The 24,126-nt window shown below is 42.7% G+C and overlaps 1 protein-coding gene across 1 annotated transcript in view; it reads right to left on the bottom strand.

Annotated features, from left to right (window-relative positions):
- Positions 1–24,126, bottom strand: part of KCNH5 (potassium voltage-gated channel subfamily H member 5) — a 703,848-nt gene that overhangs the window by 318,476 nt on the left and 361,246 nt on the right. The window contains exon 8 of the mRNA XM_069207374.1: positions 22,889–23,318. Coding sequence (XP_069063475.1) covers positions 22,889–23,318 — 430 coding nt within the window. The remainder of the gene's footprint in view (positions 1–22,888; positions 23,319–24,126) is intronic.

Here is a 24,126-nt window from a genome sequence, read left to right as displayed (position 1 = left end):
TCATATTCTCATGGTCCTCTCACATCCCCAGTCAGTGATTCCATTGTCCATACCGGTTTAGGCGACCTTGTACCTGTTGCGAGTCTACACTGTTGCATTCAGCAAGAATATTTCCTTGAGCAAGTCGTGTTTCATGAGAACGGATCTACTACAGTTACACTCATCTTCTAGCTTCTGGAAAAATACGATTACATGTCCTTCAGCAATCAGCACACTGCACGTTAGAAGAACACGTTTAATATGAAACCGGGCAGCTAGACCCCGACTCATGCTAACTAAGGCCTAGTGAATTAATTAGCAAAACCTTAATGTATACCTCTTAATACTAATACAAAATCATACATTAGTGCATCAATAACTCCTTATTAGTCAATTTTATTAGTCCCCGTATACTTTGTCGGCCACTCCCCGTGGGCACATTTCGGACTCACGTTAGTAAAACACATTAATACATTTTCTATGCGGCATAATGATGCATTAGTTCATAAACATTTTCATGTTAATTTTGATTATAAGAGCTACGCTCCAACAATCCCTCCTCTGATGACACTTGTCATCATACAAAAACCTTTCCCTTCACAACCTTTTACTTTCTTAAATTACGCTTTTCAATTTCTTCTCCCCTCCTTAATTTTGCATAAATTTCTTTGAATATATTCTCCTTTTTCTTTTCCTCTTTCCTTTTATTGCGTTTTGCCAAATTTTCTCTAATTCTTTTACTAATTTTGCATGATAACCATACTCCGAATAAACAAGCTAGAACAATCAATATACCCCATATTATTTTTGCAAGTATCCCATTCCAAATGCTACTAAACCAGCTCCCTACTTTGGTAAGTCCCTTTCCAACCTTTTCCCAAACTCCAGGTTCCTTCAGCTCCTTCAAATCTGTACTATCCCTTGTTACGTTAGTAAGCATACTCCTAATCTTATTACTATTGTTAGGTATGAATGCACAACAGTGGCGTCATTGAGCATCTTACAGACTCCGCCACTCTTCGCTAAAAGAATGTCTAAAGCAAGCCGGTTTTGAAGAGTCATAGCCCTCTCCGCAGCAAGTTCAGTATCCATCAGGAGTATAGCCCGTGTGAAGTTTATCAGCATGTTAGCCACAATAGTAGACAACTTTCAAATCTTTAAGGAGTTTAAGATAACCCCCACTGAAGGAATTATGGCTCCAAATATATCACCTACGACAGCAGCCGCTGCCTCTCTCTCTTGTCTAGTATGATGTAATTCAGACATTTTAGGAAATTTCTTTAAGTCGTCAAATTGGTAGATCTTTGGGAAAACTATTCCCAAATAACATGTCCCATACCATCCCTTTGGAAGACGGTAATAAGCATTAAGTCCACATATGTAATAGATCCCAGGGATTGTTGGATCCTGTCCATTTAACATGAATGTCCACTTACTCTGAAACAAAAATACATGTCTGCATTCACTCGTTCCCACAAATAAAGTGTCATGATCAGATTTTGGCCTGTATATACAAAGCTTTTCCTACGTGTAATGCATCCACAGCTAGCTTGCCTTGCGCCTTTATTGCACTATAAGCATAATCATTTGCAAACGTTTGTTTTTTTAATCACTTTTCTAGCTTTTCCTTTAACTCTTTTCTTCTATCATCAGTGCGATCTAAGAAGCTCTTCTCTACAGGCATTAGTAAGCAGGTTAGATTATTGTGGTGCGCATAAGCTGTCCCAAATGTCAGTGTCGGCTCAAAGAAACCCCTAACTATTTTTATGTTATGTTCTTTAGCTATTTTACTTAAAAACTCAATTATAGGCACAAAAGAAAACACTACATCTGGATTAGAATAAAAGTATTGAATATGTTCTTGATCATAGAATCTTGTTAATAGCAAACTACAACTTATTCCGTAGGTAAGCAGCAAACTATGATAAGTAACCCCTTCTTGTTCTGACGAAGGAATCTTCGTGCACACATAGCAATTCTTTGCATCCATTGTTTCAACATACTCATTCAACAAGCGATAGAAGACATTAGTAGATAGTTCCTTTTTCGTATTAGTTCCCTCCCGCAAATACTTTGTATCCTGCTCAAACCTCTCCCATGGTGTTAGTGTAGCAGTCTCAGGAATTGAAGCACTGTTAATCGCGCTCTTATCCACCAATGGCATTCCCACAATCACACCTATAATTACTATTGTACACACAATACCCAAAATAACACTTAACCATCTATGAATCCTACCTCTATTACCATTATCTCTAATGTTACTCATGATCTGTAAGGAATCAGAAAGCAGAACAATATAAAGCACACATTCAACTTGAGGAAGATCTAAAGCTCTTTTTTTTTTTCATGCAAAGTCTCTCTCCTGGCAAGTATTTACAGCGTGTCATAATCGGTTTTTCAGAGTCAATTCAGGTTAACAGTGTCACATCCAGTATTTTATCAGCCTCTTTTCTCAGGTTTCTCTCTCTATTTAATTTCAATTTAACACAGTCTCTTTCTATGGTTGAATTCAGGTGCCGTAGTATTGACCTGGAATTTCTCGATCAAAACAGAATGCCAAGAATTCTTGTTGCCACTCAGCTGATGTCGCATGAGCCCATTCAGGGCCTGCATACCTCCTGTTTGCAACGCTCTTTCTTTTCAGTTTGCGATCACCCTGTAACTCTCCTTCACTGAGATCTTCTTTCCTTGTTTTGTCAATTTCTTCTTCTATTGTTTCATTAAGGACCACCTTCTCCTTTGCAGCTTGTGGTTCCGGCCAATTATCTCCTTTAAGTGTTTTCCGACCGCTCGGCCTTTTAGGATGTTGAACAGTGCCCTCCTCTTGTGCTATGGTGTTTTCTCTTGATGGATCTGCAAGCGGCTCAGGAGCAGTTGGAACACTTTGACCTCCTTCTACCCTACCTCCTTCGCCTTCAGGGTCTGTCAAGGGCTCAACTTCGAACCCGTATCCGTCTGCTTCTGGGAGAACCTCTCTTTGGGTCGGTCCTCCTGGCGCCTCAGTTGAGATAGGCTCACAGTCACCCCCCTGGATTTCATTTGCTGTTTGAGTGACCAAGCCGTCCTCAACGGGCTCTCCTTCAGTCTCACTTCCCCTTTGACTACTCTCCGGCCCTTCCTTCTCTGCAGCTGTTGTTTTTGACAATTTGAGTTCCTCATCAGTTGGGCATGTCACCTTCTTTGTGGGACTGGCATGGATCCAGTTTGGAAGTCCTGCACATATCACAGCAGTAGTAGTTGTCAGTATTGCTTGATACGGCCCCTTCCAATGTGGCTCCAAACACAACTTCCTCATGTGTTTCTTGACAACAACCCAATCACCGGCTTTCAAGGTGTGACTTGGATCATTTATCGGTGGCAATGTGGTAGCTTCCACCTGGTGAGAGAAAGAGCGGACCACGTCAGCCAGACCCGTGCAGTTGTCCAACACCATATCATCCGTGATATTCACAAGAGCATTTGCAGGCACTGCAGGCAATCTCATAGCTCGGCCCATAAGAATTTCATGAGGAGACAGTCCTGTTTTCTTGTCGGGTGTGTTTCTCATTGACATCAGCACTAAGGGCAATGCATCTGGCCATTTCAAATTTGTGGCTGCACACATCTTTGTCATTCTCGACTTCAAGGTACCATTCATCTGCTCCACTAGTCCTGATGCTTCAGGGCGGTAGCTACAATGTAATTTCTGTTCAATTTCAGGGCAGCACACAAGAGCTTAATCACCTCATTGTTGAAGTTACTTCCCCTATCTGATTCTAAAGAGATCGGAAACCCGAAACGTGGAATCAACTCCCTAAGCAGCAGCTTCGCAACTGTGAGACTGTCATTTCTACGTGTAGGGTAAGCTTCAATCCAGTGACTGAAAATGCACACAATCACCAACACGTACCTCAGACCTCCACATACAGGCATCTCAATAAAATCCATCTGCATTCTGCTAAATGGACTTCCTGCTCTCCCAATGTGGCTCAAATTCACCACTGTACCTTTCCCCGCATTCATCTGCTGACAGATAATGCACCTGTGACAAATAACTTCTGCAGCTTGTCTGAATTTTGGATTGAACCAATCAACTTTGAACAACCTGATCATTGCGTCTCTCCCAACATGTGCTTGACCATGGTAAAACCTTGCAAACTGTGATAAAAGGCTGTTTGGCAAAACCATTTTCCCCTCCTCTGAAACCCATAAATCATCAGATCTCTGTACGCATTGCATTTTGAGCTAAGACCGTTTCTCCTCTTTGTTGGCACGTCCCTGCAACGATCTCAACTCATCCAGTATGTCAACCACCCTTAATGCATACCCTGAGCATGTTTCATTTTCAGTTTCAGGTAACAATTCCCATTGGTCTTGAAACGATATACAGTTCAATGCACAAAACCTTGCGACTTGATCTGCATATCCATTTCCCATTGTCACAAAGTCTTGTGATTTAACATGAGCATTGCATTTCACCACGGCAATTTCAAGAGGTACTTGAATCGCGTGCAACAATTCCTTAATTCTTTCACCATTTTTCACTGGAGAACTAGAAGAGGTCAGGAAACCCATCTGTGACCACAACTGGCCAAAATCATGGACAATTCCAAATCCGTATCTGCTATCAGTATAAATAGTGACTTTCAGGTTCTCAGCAGTGTGGCGTGCCATAGTAAGAGCAATTAATTCAGCCACTTGAGCAGAGCATACTCTTTAGAGCCAGGATGCTTCTAGGATACCAAAGATTGTACACACGGCATATCCAGCTCTCAGTACTCCTACTGAGTCTCTCAGGCATAAACCATCAACAAAGATAATGCAATCATTTTCTTCCAATTGGGTATCTTTAATGTCGGGTCTCGGTTTGGTGCACAGATCCATTACCTCAAGACAATCATGTTCTGCCTCCTCAGCATCATCAATGTCTGAATTTTCATTAGGAAGCAAAGTTGCCGTGTTCAATACAGTACATCTCTTCGAAGATACATTAGGTGACCCAAGTATAATTGTTTCATACTTTGTCAGGCGAGCATTCGCCGTATGTTGAGTCTTTGTTCGGGACAACAGCATTTCAACTGAATGTGGGACCATTACTGTTAAGGGATGTCCCATCATTATACCTTCACACTGAGTGAGGCTTTGACGAACTGCTGCAACTGCACGCAAACAACCCGGTAAGGCTGCTGCGAGTGGGTCCAAAGTAGCTGAAAAATATGCTGCTGGGCGGTTTGCACCTCCATGTCAGGACAGACAAAGAACAAGCATCACGTTCATGACAAAACAATACAAAAGGCTTTGTGTAATCAGGCATACCTAAAGCTGGTGCCCTGCACAAGCTTTCCCTCAGTTCAATGAATGACCTCATCTCTTTCTCAGACATGGTTATGGCACCCGGGCCGTCTTGAATTTCTTTGACAGTCAACCTCACCAAAGGTTTAGAGATAATCGAGAAGTTGGGAATCCACTGACGACAGTAGCCCACCATTCCCAAAAACATCCTAGAGTCCCTCTTGGTTGTCGGGGGGTTCATCTGCAATATGGCTGTCACCCTTTCTTTGGATATTTTCCTCTACCCTTTTTCAATCAGGTGACCTAAGTACTTCACCTCTTTCTGACAGTACTGTAGCTTCTTTGGGGAAACTTTATGTCCGTTCTTTCCCAAATGATTCATTAAGGCAATAGTATCGTACCTCCAGTCATCTTTCGTTTTGGACGCAATTAACAAATCATCAATGTACTGTACTAGAGTCGAACTAAAAGGCAATTCTAATGATTCCAAGTCCTTCTTCAATATCTGATTGAAGATGGAAGGTGATTCAGAAAACCCTTGAGGAATTCAACACCAACTGTAAACCTTGTCCAGGAATTTGAAACTGAAGAGAAATTGGCTGTCCTCATGAAGAGGCACCGAAAAGAATGCTTGAGACAGGTCCACAACTGTGAACCATTCTGCATCACACGGAACCCGAAACATAATCACGGCTGGATTTGGCACTATGGGGCAACATTTTACCACAATCTCATTAACTTTTCTCAGGTCTTGAACAATTTGAACTTTCCCACAAGCCTTTTTCAGACCCATTATTGGTGTATTGCATGGGCTGCTCATCACTTCTTTTAGAACCCCTTGCCTTACAAAGTCTGCAATTATCTGCGTCACCTTTATAAGAACATCTTGTGCCATGTGGTACTGCGGTACCTGGGGAAACACGGCTTCACTTCTTCCTTGACTGGCTCTACTCTTATTAAGCCCACTTCCTTTCCTGTCAAGTCCCACACTTTCTCTGTCACTGTTCCCTGTAATTCGGCTGGTGAATCAGTCACTGTGAACATCGGGAAGAAGGTTATCAAAGGGTACGCCTCATTTGCGGTCTCCGTCTCTGAGATCTGACCATCGTCCCCTTCATCATCACTGTTTGTCTGCACCTCAATCCCTTCATTGGAACAGGTAATCAAACACCTCGTCTTACTCAGTAAGTCTCTTCCCAGTAGGGATACAGGACTTGTGTCACAGACTACAAATCTATGTAATCCCTGGAAGGTACCAATCTCAACTTTGACCGGATCTGTAATCGGATTTGTCAGGAGCTGATTTGCTACTCCTACCACCCTTATGGTACGCCCCGAAAGTGGCAATTTCGGAACCTCTGCACTTCTGACTGTTGAGCATGTAGCTCCTGTATCAACTAGGAACGAAACCTTATGACCCATCACCTTTCCCTGAACATAAGGTCCCCTCTGATCTACTTCTAGGGACGCTGCAAGCCTGCACTCCTCACTATCTGAACAATCATCCGACCATTCATTGTTTATTCCATCCTCACCACACAATGGGAACTGTTGTACTGTATCATTTTTACTCATTGTTTGGCCTGTGACCTGTTGAGGAAGCATCACCTGTTGCTGTCCCATTGGAGCTAATGGTAACTGCATTTGCTGTCTAGGTACCATGGAAATCTGCTGTTGTACCTGCTGCATCTGTGCTGGTTGAACACGTGCCATTTGCATTTGTTGCATAGGCTGGAGACCCTGCATCTGCACCATGTTATTCTGGAAGTTCGGATTTTGACCCCTCACTCTTGGACACCTCACATTTTGAAATGTACTGACATCATTGCTTTGTTGAACAACGCCATCCTGTACCATCATTGGGCACTCCCGCTTCCAGTGTCCCATGCCCCGCACGTGTGACATGGTAACACCTTTTTCATCCCTTGCACATCATTTTGAACCACAACGGTATTCAAATCTGGACCACGGTTCACAAAACCTCCTAGACCTCGTCCTCTCGGTTGTGACTGAAACATTCTGTTTCCTTGCGGTTGCTGCTGTACCATCTGCTGTACTCCATTTCCCTGCATCCCTGCTTGAGCTGCTCTAATTTGAATCACCATCACCTTCTCTTTCAGCTTTTTCTGTTTTAATTCATTCTCATTGCTACAGTATTTTGCATACTGCAACACTTCATCAATCGGCTTCGCTTGCCAACAGATCAAATTATTCTTAATCATCTGGCTAATCTCTGGTCTCAGTCCTTCAACAAATCTGAACACAAGATGATTCATGTCTTTCGGTTCTATGACCTCAGTGCCACTATATTGTTTGAATGCCTTCAACAACCTCTCACAGTAAGCATGTATCGACTCTTTGCCCTCCTGTGACGTTCGATCAATTTTCTGCCAATCAGTAACTTTCGGCGACACCTTCTGTTTCAAAAACTCAATCACCTTATGGTAATAACTCATTACTTCAGAAGACGGTGCTCCAGTAATCTTGTCCCTTGCTGGTTCCTCTGTCGGCCAATCCACACCCCTCTTGCACTCAAGCCATAAGTCAGCTGGGACTATTATCTCAAACAATGTATTCAAGTCTTCCCAAAGACATTTCGCAAGCTTCACAAACCTGTCTGTCTGGTGATACCACTCTATTGGCTTCTCCCTTAACCTGGGATGGTCATTTGTAAATGACAGAATGTCACCTCTTGACCACGGTACATGAACTAGGACCCCTCCAGCTGTTTCTCTCATTGGTAACATTTTTACTGTTCCCATTTTCACCTGCTTCGGTTCCGGGCAGTCACCTTTCTCTTTATCTCTCTTCTTTGCCCATCTGCCTTCCCACTTCTCTAATGCTCCCCAAATTTGAGCACTCTGCAATATCTCTTTAAGATGTGCCTTCATTCCGGTGGATCTCATGTGATCGAAATCTTTAGGTTCAAAGTCTAACCTATAACTCCTCTTCAAATGCTTAGTATTGTCTAAGTCTATGCCGTATTTGTCCGCTAAGTTTGCCAACCTCTGATGCACCCTGCTCACTTCTTTGGTTATTTTGGGGCACAGAAACCTCAATTCTGCTTCCGTGTATGACTCTAGTCTGTTCACCCCCATTGTTCCTTCTACTAATTCTGTGGCTTCCACACCCAACCTCACAAAAGTCAGGTATTCCTCTCTTTCTGATCTCTCTGCAGTCTCTGATGTAGTCTGCAGAGTGCTGAGTTTATCTAACCACTCGTTCAACTGTTGCGCTGTTAAACCTTGCAACGAGACATTTCCAGACTGCATCATTGGCGACTGTGACGTATTTGTACTCATCACCTGTGGGGTTAGTGTACCCAACCCTGCTTGCCTCATTGTCTCCAAAGGAACCCCAATCGGACTGAAGTCCAACAAGGATCTAGACCTTTCGGCTGTCTGTCCCCCCTGTGTCATTCCCTGCACGTTTCCTGTGAACCTTCCTCTTATCGCCTCTTGGGTCATTACTTCCTGGTCACATACGCTAGGCTTAGCTTGCGCATGCAGCCGTACTGGCGGACCAACAGTGATTGGCAATGATATAGCAGCTGGTGCCTGTCCAATTCCCAAACCCTGTGGAGCATCAACTCCCATAGCTTGATTCATCATGGATGCAGTAGCTACCGACTGCGGTCCTGTTACAGAAGTGTAATTCTGAACCACCTGTTGCTGCGGCTGGGGCAGCAATTGTGGAGTTGGCTCAATCTGCACTAACTTTGATCTCGTGTATACTGATCAGGCGGCACCATCAAACTCATAGTAGTCTCTAATATTGTGACATCAGGATAGAGCCTCGGAGTTGGTGTCGGCTGCAACTGTATCTGCGTATCTGGTGCAGTGGACACACTAACACCGTTCTGTATCGGAACTGCATTGCTTGTCTGTAGTGTATTTGTGATTCCCTTATTTTGTGTCGGATCTTCAGAACCAGCACTAGAACTCAGTCCATTATCATTCATGGCGTATGGTGGCGGGCGATCATGTAACAACTGATTAATAAACTCCTCATTGTCTGAATCAACTGCATCTGCCCAAGACTTCTGAGTCTCCTTCAGTTTGCTAGATCCCTTGTCTGTCTTACAAGTGGCCTTCTTTCCCTGTGTCTCGGCTTCTTATGTTATTGCCGGAAACATCCTAACTCCGTCTACTATTCCCCTTCTCCACATCTTAGTCTCGCTATCCCATCTAGCCTCCGCTAGAGACTTTTCTGCTCTTCTCATTCTCCTCAAGAATTTCTGCTGCCTCTGTTATATGGCCATTAAATCACAAATCGTTAATGCCTCAAACTGAGCTGGTCTGGGAGGTGGTTTTTGCTCACTTAACACCCTCTGCAAATTTTCCAAAATCCTTATATTAAACGTTCCGTACTCTGGAAACGCCAAACATCCCTCCTTTTCTGTCATTTAGCACCACTGCTTTAGCCAAAGACATGGCGCGACTCCCTTCTCCTCCATTACGGTATAAGCCGGAGTATCCTCTGCCGGTGTGGGCTCCCCCACACTTGCTGTAATGTATGTATCTCCCCTCAAAGCACTCTTTAGAGTCTTGAAAAACTTAATTTTTGTGTCTTTTATTTTGTTTAGAATCTAATCAGGAAGTGACTTTAATTCCCAGAACACTCTTCGCCTATCCTCTCAACCAATTGCCTCTCACGGATGGCTGCCAATCTTGGCAACTGACCTATCCCGGTGCGGCTCCAATGATGTCACACTCACACACACTGCGGCTGACAAAATCTTGCGGCTTGTCTTCCTCACACAGAAACTAATGCAATATATTGCAAGCACAACAAAACCCAAATTTGCCGGTTTACTACAGGAAGGGTAACACAATCGCTTCAGAACTTTATAGAGATTTCACTTGAAGCCTCGGCCGCTACTTTCTCCTTCTCAGCTCCCGCACTCGCAAGCAGAATTCGACACGCAAATCCTACTCTCGACTTGCCAATGGTTCATTCTAGTGCACTTTAGAACTTGCCAAATCTCCATCGAAGGTTGCATTCACACATTTGACTCAAACTCGACTTGTCAACCTAGCCCGATTGACCTATTAAACCGCACAAATTACAACATAAACCAAGTGTCTCATACACTTCTCAATATACTCCAGAGTCTCAGACCATGACAGGTCTGTACATCACCAACAACCATGTGGACAATTTTTGAGCACAAAGCGCCACACTCACATGAAGTTCGCCAACTTCCCTACTCTCATACTGCGGAGTACGCCCACTCCTACTAAAACATTACCTGGCCTAAATTCACACAAACTTCACAAATCCCCTGTGATATGCATAAGCTGAGCAAGCGCAAATTCTATTTCACACATGCTAGGACACCGAGAACATACCCAACTCAATTAGGCAAGCTCTGAGATTCTGGGAAAGTGATTTGGGGCTTAGAGACACATCATACCTCCAATTTGCATTATTTCGGAAACACTTTTAAACAATGGTCCCTTGTCCTATGGCCCCCAAAGGGCCTAAACCGTCCTCTGCTACCAGAAATGCTAACGCGTCCTAATCTAGATAATTAATTCACTCTGGGACTCATTTTAGGCTGATGAATCTTTTGACCTTGATTGAAAACACCTTAAGACGAGATAACTAATCAACATGTCAATCAATAAGACAATAACGTCATCAATATTCACCATAACAAATCAATTAGATTAATCTATAACATTAATAAGACTCAGAAGCCACCATGACCTTTCAGCCATGAATAACCACACCAGTTTAGTAAGATCTTAGGATGTTTATTCCCTAATGATTACAATTCTACTAGTAGGTTTATTAGTCTCAAAACCATGAAACACATCAGCATTGTTATAATATGGCAACTCAAATAAGATTTAATCAAAGCAAAGATCACGAACATTAAAACATAACACAACATCAACATAGGTTAACCTTAGCAGAGTATTATTAGCGCATTATTCAACAAAGCATTGATTCAGTCATTTGTCTATTTGCGTCTGTTTAGTGAGCTTCTTAACTACCATCGAATCAGCATTGGCATGTTGGGCTTCATGCAAAACAATTTAGCAACACAAATTTAGAAAACATCTAACTATGGTCTCTGTCAAAAGAAGCAGTTGGTACCTAGAAAGGAAAGGCAAACAGACAATTACAATTTCATCATCATATAGTTACCCTCCGTAATGGGTCAGCATACAGAGTCAGTCTTCATCCTCGGTACATCACTTGATTCGCCATCAGCCATTAAACACAGCAAAGTTCAGCAAGACGGGGTAAGTAGGGACACAAGGTAAGGGTGAGGATGGTTTGAAGAGTCAAACAGCAAAGTCTTTAGGCAGAGTGACAAAGGCGGTCATTCTGACCGCGGCGGTCGGCGGTCGCCGCCCGCCAAGCGGTTCCCGCCGGAAGACCGCTCCGCGGTCAAAAGACTGCGGCGGCCATTCTGGCTTTCCCGTGGGGCCGGCGGGCGACCGCCAGAAGACCGCCGGCCGGCTCAGCGGGAAAGCCCCTTCAACAATGAAGCCGGCTCGGAATGGAGCCGGCGGAGTTGCAGGGGTGCGACGGGTGCAGTGGCACCCGTCGCGATTTTCACTGTCTGCAAAGCAGACAGTGAAAATCTTTGTGGGGCCCTGTTAGGGGGCCCCTGCACTGCCCATGCCAATGGCATTGGCATGGGCAGTGCAGGAGCCCCCAGGGGCCCCACGGCACCCGTTCCCGCCATCCAGAAACAGGCTGGCGGGAAGGCGGTCGGAATCCCCATGGCGGTGCTGCAAGCAGCGCCGCCATGGCGGATACCCTGGGCCAGCGGGAAACCGCTGGCTCCCCTTTTCTGACCGCGGCTTTACCGCCGCGGTCAGAAACGCCCAGGAAGCACCGCCAGCCTGTTGGCGGTGCTTCCGCCGCCCTCCGCTATGGCGGTCATGGACCTCCAGGGTCAGAATGACCCCCAAAGTGTCTGGGTAATAGCAAGAATAGTTCGCAATGGCATCTCCAATGGCTCTTCATGTCAAAGGTTTTTTTATCCCTTTTCTGTTGTACAGTCCCCTAATTTCTAATTGGGCAGGTTTGGCACACCACTATCTCCATCCAATAGTTTTCCAGTCGTACCATCAAAATTGTCACCTCATAACAGTTCTCACGTAGTTTATTGGTTCTTGTGATTGACGTCTCCAACGGGTACAATGTCCGATATGATTTAATATTCTCTTGATTTTCTCGCATCCCCAGTCAGTGGTTCCATTGTCTATACCGGTTTAGGCGACCTTGTACCTGTTTAGTTTAGTTTAAGAATTTATAAAGCGCGTAGTGACCCGAAGGCATCCCAGCGCTAACCTAACCTGACCGGTGCTGTCACTAGGAGAGTTGAGAGCGCTACCTACAGAAAAGAATGTAGTTTAGTTTAAGAATTTATAAAGCGCGTAGTGACCCGAAAGACTGTTGCGAGTCTACACTGTTGCATTTAGCAAGAATGTTTCCTTGAGCAAGTCGAGTTTCATGAGAACGGATCTACTACAGTTACACTCATCTTCTAGCTTCTGGAAAAATACGATACCATGTCCTTCAGCAAGTCAGCACACTGCACGTTAGAAGAACACGTTTAATATGAAAGCGGGCAGCTAGGCCCCGACTCATGCTAACTAAGGCCTAGTGAATTAATTAGCAAAACCTTAATGTATAGCTCATAATACTAATACAAAATCATACATTAGTGCATCAGTAACTAATTATTAGTCATTTTTATTAGTCCCCGTATATATTGGCGGCCACTCCCCATGGGCACTTTTCGGACTCACGTTAGTAAAACACATTAATACATTTTCTATGCGGCATTATGATGCATAAGTTCATAAACATTTTCATGTTAATTTTGATTAAAAGAGCTACACTCCAACAATATCAAAGATCATTTTGTCAGATCGGGAAGGGGGGGAGCCAAACCTAAGAAAAATGAGAACCTTGAGAATGTCCAGGGTTTAAAAGCACTGACAGGCCATTACCAATGCAGTAATTGTATAAATAATAGATATACCAATAGCACAAAATGGTTTGTGCAAAAAGACACTGATATAGAGCTAAGGTCATTTTCCACCTGTAATACAAGAAATATGGGGCCAGATTTAGAACTTCACAGATGAAATACTATGTCACATGCGTGAAGGACAGCCCCTTAGGACATAATGGGTTCGTAATACGGTGGGTGGGATGTCCATGACATTCGTGATGGAGTATTCCTCTCCGCCAAATTCTAAATCAGGCCCTAAGTCTACTGCATTTCACTTGTCACATGCCACTGTAGCGCAAAAGGACTGTTTATTTACTTTCTCACATGTTTTGAAAATACATTTTCAATATAACCTTTTCTTTATAATTAAGTGATGTTTTTGTGTTGCTTCTACCTTAAATTGCACTGAATACTTATAGTGATTGGGTGACAAAGAAGAACATATACAACAGCATCAAACAGTACATCTTAAACATCTTATGTACGCAGTGTGACATAATGGCAAAATCATGGTACTTTCGCTTCACAAGTGCAATGTGAAATAGCCACAAATACTTACACCGGCATAAAGTTAATTTTGCTTGGGCTTAGCTATGACCACACAGCGGCTTGACACAACGTTTACATGCAAAACCCACTGCACAGATATTTATGGCCACATAGAAATGGGTGTAAGCTTAGGATAAAGTACTGGTCCTGCATTAGTCAGGACAAGAATGCAACCTCCTTTGCCCTCAGGTAAAAGTCTGTTCAGAGAGTTATATTCAAATGGGTGTTTGGTGCAGAGCTGTTCACTTGCTTGATCAACAGAATAATGCATATCCATTACAAACCCCCCCAAAATTAATTGACCCCTTAACCGCCAGGCCTTTTCCCCCTCCTATGCCAAGCCTTTTTTTGGCTATTTGGGGCAGTTCTTGCTTAGGCCCTCATAACTTTGTGTCCACATAAGCTACCTACTCCAAGTTTGCATCCTTTTTTTCCAACATCCTAGGGATTCTAGAGGTACCCAGAGTTTGTGGCAGCCCCTGGAGGAGACCAAGAAATTAGCCAAAATACAGCTAAAAATTATTTTAAAAAAAGAAATGGGAAAAAAGAGCTGCAGAAGAAAGCTTGTGATTTTTTCCCTGAAAATGGCTAAAATCACCATCTTCCCAGTTTTCAGGAACAGGCAGACTTGAATCATAAAACCATATTTTTCAACACAATTTTGGCATTTTATTGGGACATACCCCATTTTTACTATGTTTTGTGCTTTCAGCCTCCTTTCAGTTAGAGACAGAAATGGGTCTGAAAAGTAGGCAAAATTCTAAATTCAGCAAGGGGTCATTTGTGTAGATCCTTCAAAGTTTTCCTACAGAACGTAACAGCTAAAATAAAAAAATATTGAAATTGAGGTAAAAAAAAGAGCCATTTCTGTCCAAGTTTTCTTCTATAACGTTTTCCAGCTTTGGCAGATTCTTGAATGCAATATACCATTACATTTGCTGGACTCTTCTGGTTGCGGGGATATATAGGGCTTGTAGGTTCATCAAGAACCCTAGGTACCCAGAGCCAATAAATGAGCTGCACCTTGCAATGGGTTTTCATTGTATACCGGGTGTACAGCAATTCATTTGGTAAAATATAAAGAGTGAAAAATAGGTATCAAGGAAACCTTTGTGTTTTCTAAATGGGCACAAAATAAGGTGTTGAGAAACAGTGGTTATTTGCATATCTCTTAATTCTGGGGTCCCCATACTAGCATGTCAATTACAGGGCATTTCTCAAATAGACATCTTTTTTACACAGTCTTACATTTGGAAGAAAGAAATGTAGAGAAAGACAAGGGGCAATAACACTTGTTCTTGTATTCTGTGTTTCCCCAGGTCTCCCGATAAAAGTGGTACCTCACTTGTGTGGGTAGGCCTAATGCCCGCAACAGGAAATGCAACATGGACCCATTACATTTTTACATTGAAATCTGACGTGTTTTTTGGAAAGTGCCTTACTGTGGATTTTGGCCCCTAACTCAGCCGGCAAGTAGGGGAACCTACCAAACCTGCAAATGTTTGAAAACTAGAAACCTAGGGAAATCCATGATGGGGTGGCTTGTGGGGCTCTCACGGGTTCTGTAACCCAGAATCCTTTGCAAACCTCAACAATTGGCAAAAAAACACTTTTTCCTCACATTTCAGTCATAGAAACAGTGCTCAATTTGTGCTTGTTGTTTCTGGTGCTGAGCACCAGCACTTATTTTTGAGGGCCGGCGCTTATTTTTCAGCCTCAAGCATTTACTGCAAGCAAAAGACACACATGGGGAAGCCGGAGGAAGAGAAAAAAGCTTCACAAAGGGAGAAAGCAGAAAGCTGCAAGAGTGAGCTGTAGAGGCATGGAGTAGCTTTAAATGGATTGAAGAGGCCTGAGATGGCTTCAGGATTACGTTGCCTCAGTATACCGTTCTTGCACATTTAATTGCAGCAGCCACGCGTTAAGAGGAGGGCTTTGGCACAGGCACATTTTTATTTACAAATTAACTACTGGATAGAAAGTTCTGGAATCTGAGTGGAGCCACACATTTCCTTCCTCCCAGCATTCCCCCAAGACTCCCAATAAAAATGGTACCTCACTTGTGTGAGTAGGTCTAGTGTCCCGACAGGAAATACCCCAAAACACAACATAGACACATCATATTTTCCCAAAGAAAACTGACCTGTTTTTTGCACAGTGCCTAGCTGCCGATTTTGACCTCTAGCTGAGCCCGCATCTAAGGAAACCTACCAAACCTGTGCATTTTTTTAAACTAGACACCTAGGGGAATCCAGGATGGATGGGGAGACTTGTTGGGCTCTCACCAGGTTCTGTTACCTTAGCAAAACTCAAAAATTGGCAAAAAAACACCTTTCCCTCACATTTCGGTGATCGAAAGTTCTGGAATTTGATAGGAGCCACATATTTCCTTCCACCCAGCATTCCTCCAAGTCTTCCAATAAAAATTGTTCCTCACTTGTGTTGGTAGGTCTAGTGCCCGTGACAGGAAATGCTCCAAAACGCAACATGGACAAATCAAATTTTTACATTGAAAACTGATGTGTTTTTTGGAAGGAGCCTAGCTGTGGATTTTGGTCTTAGGTCAGCCGTCACCTAGGAAATCCTACCAAAACTGTGCATTTTTTTAAACTAGACACCTAGGGGAACCCAGGATGGGGAATCCTGTGGTGCTCTCACCAGATTCTGTTACTCAGAATCCTTTGCAAATCCTCATTTCGGTGCTGCAAAGTTCTGGAATCTGAGGGGAGTCACAATCTTTCTTCTACCCAGCATTTCCCCAAGTATCCCGATAAAAATAGTACCTCACTTGTGTGGGTAGGCTTAGTGCCTGTGACAGGAAATGCCCCAAAACACTACGTGGACACATCAGAATGATCAAATACAAAACTACCTGCTTTGTGGGAGGGGGCACCTATGTTTTTGTTCCTGGGCTCAGCAGCCATCTAGGGAAACCTACCAAACCCAGTCATTTCTGAAGACTAGACACCTGAGGGAGTCCAGGGAGGTGTGACCTGCGTGGATCCCCCAGTGTTTTCTTACTCAGAATCCTCAGCAAACCTCAAATTTAGCTAAACAAATCAAATTATTCTCACATTTCTGTGTTGGATCACCGCACCAGCACAAATTTCCTACCACCCAACGTTCCCCTCACTCTCCTGATAAAAATGATACCTGACGTGTGTAGGTGGGCCAAGTGCCTGTGACAGGGAAGAGCCAAGAACAGGTCGAAATTGAGGGGGAAACAAAGAGGGTCCAAAAGGGCAGTTTGAAAATGTAATGTTTTTAGGCTGACAAGTGGGGCAGAATTTTTATTGATATAAGATGCGACAATGCTGAGTGGTAGGAATTTTGTGGCTTCTGGAAGGTTCCATCACAAAATATGGGGAAAATGTGTGATTTAAAGTAAAGTTGGAGGTTTGCAGGGCATTGTGGGTTAGAAAATGGTGCGGGTGCATGTGAAGCACACCACCCTGGACTCACCCAGATGTTTAGTTTTCAAATGTTTCTAGGTTTCATAGATTTTTCTAAATGGTAGCATCCCAAAGTCCAAAAAGTGCAGCCCTTCCCATTCCAAGTGGGACGATTTTGAGAACTCTCATGGCCCAAATGTAAAGCCAAAACCCAAAATAATCAAACGCCTTCTTGCTTGCCATTGGGCTGAGATCTTTTAGTGCGCTGGAGGAGAGCTGAAAGACTGTTACCCCCTTCAGTTGGTGCCCATACTAGTTAGTAGCCACCACCCCACTATTTTTTTTTTTTTTTAATTCCCTAGCATCTATTAAGCTTTCTGCCCCCCCCCCCGGGATTGGATCATGGATAATTTCCCCATCTGCCCACTGGTGGGCAGAACAACTTTGTCCCAATTTATTTGGGGTGGGGTATAGCCATAGCCCACCCTCTTTTAAAAAAAAAAACTTCCCTGGTCTCTGGTGGGCTTTCTACCCCCCTTGGTGGCAGAATGGCCTTACCGAAATAAACTGATCTGCCCCCAAGAGGGGCAGAAATGGGCAACAGTAATGTGCCCCCATGGGAAGAGACCCTTGCCCAAGGGGCTGCCGCCCCCCAAACAAAACACACACACATACCAATCCCTGGTGCCTAGGTGGTTTCTGCCCCCCCCGGGGGCAGATCGGCCTAATTGAAATAGGCCGATCTGCCCCCAAGGGGGGTAGATATGGCCTAAAATAAATTTGCCCCACGGGGGAGCGACCCTTGCCTAAGGGGTCACTCCCCATATGTAAAAAAATGTTTTTTTTAAAATCCCTGGTGTCTAGTGGTTTCTGCCCCCTTTGGGGCAGATCGGCCTAATTAAAATAGGCCAATCTGCCCCCAAGGGGGCAGAAATGGCATAAAATAAATGTGTCCCCCACAGGGGAGTGACCCTTGCCTAAGGGGTCACTCCCCATGTCTAAAAAAAATATATATATATATATATATATATATATATATATATATATATATATTTATATTATTCCTGGTGTCTAGTGGCTTCTGTCGCCCTGAGGACAGATCGGCCTAATTAAAACAGGCCGATCTGCCGCAGGGCCTTGCTCAAGGATTCGCTCCCCTTTATTGTTTACATTAAAAAAAAACTCCCTGGTGTCTAGTGGGCATTTTTGCAGCCTGATTGCTTTACGATCAGGCTGCAGAAAAGCTCAGACAAACATGAAAGCAAAGGAAAGGCCTTTACTTTCATGTCTCTCTGCTCGCTCCCACCCCCGTTCAGAAGAGAAATGCAAGCATTTCTCTTCGATCATGCTGGAAACTGAGCTTCCAGCATGATGGGGGCGGGCTCTGATGAGGTCAGCGAGCGATTGTGTGCTGATGTCATCAGATGTCACTGGGAGGGGCGGGGCGGGGGTGGAAGAGGAAGAGATTCTCCTTCCATTCCTGCCCTGAAAAGGGGGGGCGAGGGTCACAGGGCGTAATGGTTACGTCCGTGGCGCCTGAGTGATGCGCCACCGGATGTAACCATTACGTCCTTGGTGACCAAGGAGTTAAATGCTGTTAAGTTATAGTTAAAAAAAATTATTAATGGGACATTACAGTTTTTTAACGTAACATTTGCCAGTTTTGGTGAGCAACACAACCATAATGTACCCCCACTGCACTGCTTATGTCAAGATGTCTCAGACAACCATCACAAATGAAATCCCTGATATCATCACTAGTGACATTACATATCACCTCTCTATTGTATCATTTATGATAGCAAGACAGTAGCCACATAGTGGGCTAGGCCCTGGAAACCAGGAGTAAAGGGCTGCAACCCTCCCAGTTAGGCCAAGTCATATGTAAAGGGTTCAGTCAACCCAAAGCACAGCTACTTTAGATTCCAAGGACAGCCACTACTAACTTCAGGACAGCCAATCCTGACTCCAATCACAGATTTAGAGTCACTGTGCTTGGTGTCAGAATTAGCTGCACTGGAAATTCACCAGAATAGCTGACTCATCAATAACATTCAAAATGTACATTTTCAGAAATATGCAAAGTATGCACTACCAGTCCCAGAGAAAATCTGTAGAGCATCACTTAAGCATGGAACAAATAGCTTGAAATCATATATCTTTAGGATTTCATAGATTCTGTACAATGAACCTGCTGAACATGTGTGACTGTACATAGACCGGGTGCCCTGCGTGGGCAGACTGTGTTTTATTAGCCAGGGTGGGGCATTAAGGGTGAACTACTCCATTCCAGGTCTTGATTTTACCAGTGTAACTTGGAGTCATAGACAGGATTCAAGAGTTTTTCCAATTGCTTTGGGATGACAGGGCCGTTTGTGCTCCACAGCCTCTTCAAGACTGCTCCTCTGCTAGTCCATGTAAGCTCCCCTCTTGCTTCACAGCCCTATCATATGTCAGGATAGGGCTGCAGGATGCAAATGAATGGCATCTGGAATGTCAGTAAACTTTCTTTAGCCTTGTTCTATCCTGTCTTCTGCTAGAGCTTGGGGGAACTTTGTATAAAATGTGTCCACTCCAGAAGGGTCCTAATTTTAGATGTGCTGTGCTGCTTTGCACATGTGCACTTTGTCTATGAATTGTGACTACATTAAGGACACTGAAAGGAAAAATGCCCGCTGTACATTCCCAGTCCAAGGAGTCCAGTGCCAACTCCCTTGTCGGGCTGAAATGCACAATTGGCATTGTCAGCACTGAAGCCGTGTAAATGTAAAGAGACAAACTGATAGATCAGCCAGGTTTTTTGTATGACTCCTTTGCTGACATTCAAAGCAACAATGAGCAGCTTCACTCTCATATTCTGCTTCTACTGGTGGGACAGCACTCTGAAGCCCCCATTATCTAACCAACACTGGTGTTCTGATAAAAGAGGAAAACCTTTGGTAGATAGTGCTCATAAATTCTAGTTTTAATACTTATTTACCAGCACATACTGCACATATTTTGCTAGTACCCTAAACAGTTGTTATATACCCAGAACAATCTCTGATGGTAGTTGAACTCCTCTGCCACATACCCAACAGTCTTAGATGCGATAATATTTGACTGTGCCCAGAGTGTCCAGTTATGAAGCAACAACTGCAGCCTTCACAATATTCTTGCTGCGTGTAATCTTCCAAAAAAGTTTCCATTATCTGGTGAGAGGAATTAGGCATAGATATACATTGTACCAAGCATTTACAAGGTGATATAACTTGGCATTACATATGATGTTAGCTAAACACTTGCATGAAAATGTCCTTGTACTTTGGTTATATTTAGTAAGATGTAAGGCAGAGATAACCTTCCAACTATGGTAAGCAAACATACCTTGAACCCTAATGTTAACTGGAGTAAATGTTTTAGGATATCACTAAAGATATCGCTGCTATTGAAATATGCATGAAAGCAAATCTTTAAATGAGAACAGAAGAGAAACACCACTATCACCTGTGACATAAGGGACATCTAGTGGCATAGGATGACAAACAATGACCACAGAAACAAACCTGTGTGTCATGTTCACAGGGTCAAAAGCTGGTAGTGAATAAAACACATACATAAACAAACAAATTGATGCATATCCATCGCAATATCTTTGATGATGTGATTTTTGAGGTGATGTGATGTCACCAATGAAATATGTTTACAATTATAACATTTCGGAGATGATAAGCAGTACATTGAGAGATGAGTTACTTTTTCATTTGTCATCATAACATTTTCATTATATATATATATATATATATATATATATATATATATATATATATATCCTAAAATGTAATCATATTTATCATATAACTGCAGTTGTTTAGAAGTTATAGTTTTTTTTAACATTTGTTTTGTCTGCTTAGTACTTGATTGTGGTTGTTTATTAACAAGTTGTTTCAATGACTATATGCTGTGTGTGTACATTGGTTTGTATGTATGTGTGCTTCTGTGTTTGTGCATGAGTAATAATGTCTGTAACTATAAAATTGGGGCAAAGAAAGGAAACTGGCAGGCAACACACACCACAAAAGAAACGTTTATTCAATAAGCAGTCACAAGTAAAGGGCTTTCAGTGAGAATCTATATGAAGGGGGTAGTGCTGAAGTGAGTTACTCTGCAACAAAAAAAGGTGATGAAAGGAATGGTTGAATTAACCTCATCTATTGGTGAGGGCTAAGGATGCATGCCAGTCAATGGTTTTTCACCATCAGTGTCATTCTAGACTGAAACTAGACATATGCAAATGATGAGCTCCTGCTCCAATAGGAAAAGTCCATCCTGACCTATCAGTACAGGTCCAAACAGATGGAAATACAAGGGTTCTCAGAGCGGTTTTAGCCAACTTTGGCCACATCAGTGAGGTACGGGCTGAGTCCTGTGCCACAATGAGCACAATAGCTACATCTGAGCATACCACTCAAATTTGGCTCACCTTCGGCAACCAACATCAAAGTGATATAGGGAATGCTTTAATTAATCTCACCGACTGGCGATCTCTCAGAACCTTATTCCAGTCCATTGTTTTTTTCCCACTATCCCACTTTTGACAGACACCACTTTTATGCTAATAACTCTTGGTCTGTGTTATAAAGTCCAATACTCGTCACGCTTCAATTGAAGTACAGACTTTATTTCTTCTCCTTCACTCTGCGCCTTCCTTCATCTCTTCACCTTCACCTCACAACATTCTAACATGCCCTCTCGTTTCTTGCCACCTCCCGACCATTCCATCTTTGTCTTTCCACAGGGGAGTGGAATATACCATTATGAACTAAGACCTAACTGTAACGTTAATACATTATGTTACCTATAACATTAATTAACTAATGATATTTATTATTAAATAACATAAATAAGAGAAACTATGAACTAATGTAATTCTCTATCTTAATGACATTAAACTAGGATATAACAGTCTGCTTCTAATATCAAAAGTTGGCCTGAAGTACAAAGTTAGGACCACACCAGGTCGGAATGCAAACATCTCCAGGACTGTTTTTGCTTAGTTAGGCCCCATCAGTGAGATATTGTTTGATTCCAGTTGAACATTGGGCAGGGATCCACTTCTGGGGATATCTGTCATACTTAAGATAACTTATTGATGAATAGTCCATGCAAGCAATGGCAAACTATGAAAAACACAGGAAAAACAATGGCTGAAGGGGGCTGACATGAAGCCCCTCTCTTTCTGTACTTCTTGTACTTTAAAGAACTGATGTCAAGAGACCTCCTGATAGCTAAAACTATTCATAGCTTACACTAAAAAACATGCACTGTAACTTAAAAACATTGTTCAGACATTTCATAGTTTACTTTATCTGTGTACTTTATTGTCTACGAATCTTTACTTCGTTCTTCTTCGGGTGTAATTATTAGTAAGGAGCAAAAGAACACAAAAAGAACCAGATTAACTAAGTAAAATGTTTCTCCGATCTGAGTGGTTCCACCTCCCATGCTACTGCCCATTTTTATTCAAGTCACCCAGTGTGTCAATTTCTGGACATTTCATGAAGGTTTCCAGTTTGTGGTACACAATTTGTTTACTGTACATTTTAAAATATTAATGCGAAGTGTTTGATAAGGCAATTGTCTTGTTTTAAAACACCAACCCTACAAATTATCTTTGTTTTACTTATTATTACTTTTATCCCATGACATAAAGGTAAAGCGTTCTACTTACAGCCAACCATCATCATCGCCACAGAAAATATCTTCTCTCCATCGGTGGTCGGAGCAATGTTTCCAAATCCTATGGTAGTAAGGCTTGTCATGGTAAAGTATAGGGAAGATATATACAAGGAATCCTTAGTGGGCCCACCTTCCCACTGACCTGAGCCGGTGGCATTGTATCGATATGGAGTTCCAATACTTAATCCCAGTTGATAGAGCCAGCTATCTGTTTTGATTGTATTAGTTGCTTCGTCTATTACTTCATAGTCCCCGATGCTGTACCATATGCAGGCTAGCCAATGAGCTACTAGTCCGAAAACACAGACCAAAAGCACAAGCACAGCAGCACCATACTCCAGATAATGATCCAACTTCCTAGCAACACGACCCAGTCGCAAAAGTCGCACGACCTTCAAAGAACTGAAGAGGCTGCTGATTCCCTATAAAAAGAAAACTGTATTTTAAAATTTAATAAAGACCTGTACTCTCCGTCAAAATATATGTATTCATTTATTAAAATCCTTTAAATTAGTAAATTATTTTGGAAAATGATATATCGAGGAAAAAAACTTTCACAAATGTGTTTAATAGGATTGATTTAGTACCGGCATGAATAGTGTTTCATAACATTTTACATGGCATTTGTATATCAAGCACAAGCTGCAATAAGGCTCACACTCGAGTTTGAAAACATAACTGCTACTGTACGCCATTCACTTGCATCAAGAGTGCTACATAAAAACAACAATTTTCTTGTGATGCACGGGGACTCCAACGGATGAAGCAATACCTGGCAGGTATTTCAATTCCTTTTTTTTTATCTTGAAGAATGAATCAGCAGGTCCACCTCATACTAACGCCCTAATGGCTCCTGTTCCTCTGTGTTCCCATCCATCACCTAGGTTCCCATTTTTTTTTCACTTGGCTATGGGCATTTCATGGTCCTAGCTGAAAGTTAGTGCTGACTGGTGGTCTTGGCCAATACTTGTTCACCTTAAGTTTTTGCACATAAATATTTTTTGTTTTATTTTAAGTTTCCAACATAGCCATCAGCCATCTTGTAAGAGTAAAGTAAAAAAAGAAAGGCTCACATTTAAGAGGGCCTAGCACCATCTAATGACACATTAGTGTCATTTTTTGACACTAATAAGGGGTTAGATGGCCAAAAACGCTGCGCCATATTTAAACGTTCTGCAATGCATTCATTGTGCCACTTAGTAACCCCTTGCCCTACATTATGCCAGCTCC

Source organism: Pleurodeles waltl, chromosome 9, assembly GCF_031143425.1.
Source record: "Pleurodeles waltl isolate 20211129_DDA chromosome 9, aPleWal1.hap1.20221129, whole genome shotgun sequence".
NCBI classification, from domain to species: domain Eukaryota; kingdom Metazoa; phylum Chordata; class Amphibia; order Caudata; family Salamandridae; genus Pleurodeles; species Pleurodeles waltl.
The sequence above is the reverse complement of the archived record's forward strand: the minus strand, read 5'-3'. Positions and strand labels throughout refer to the sequence as shown.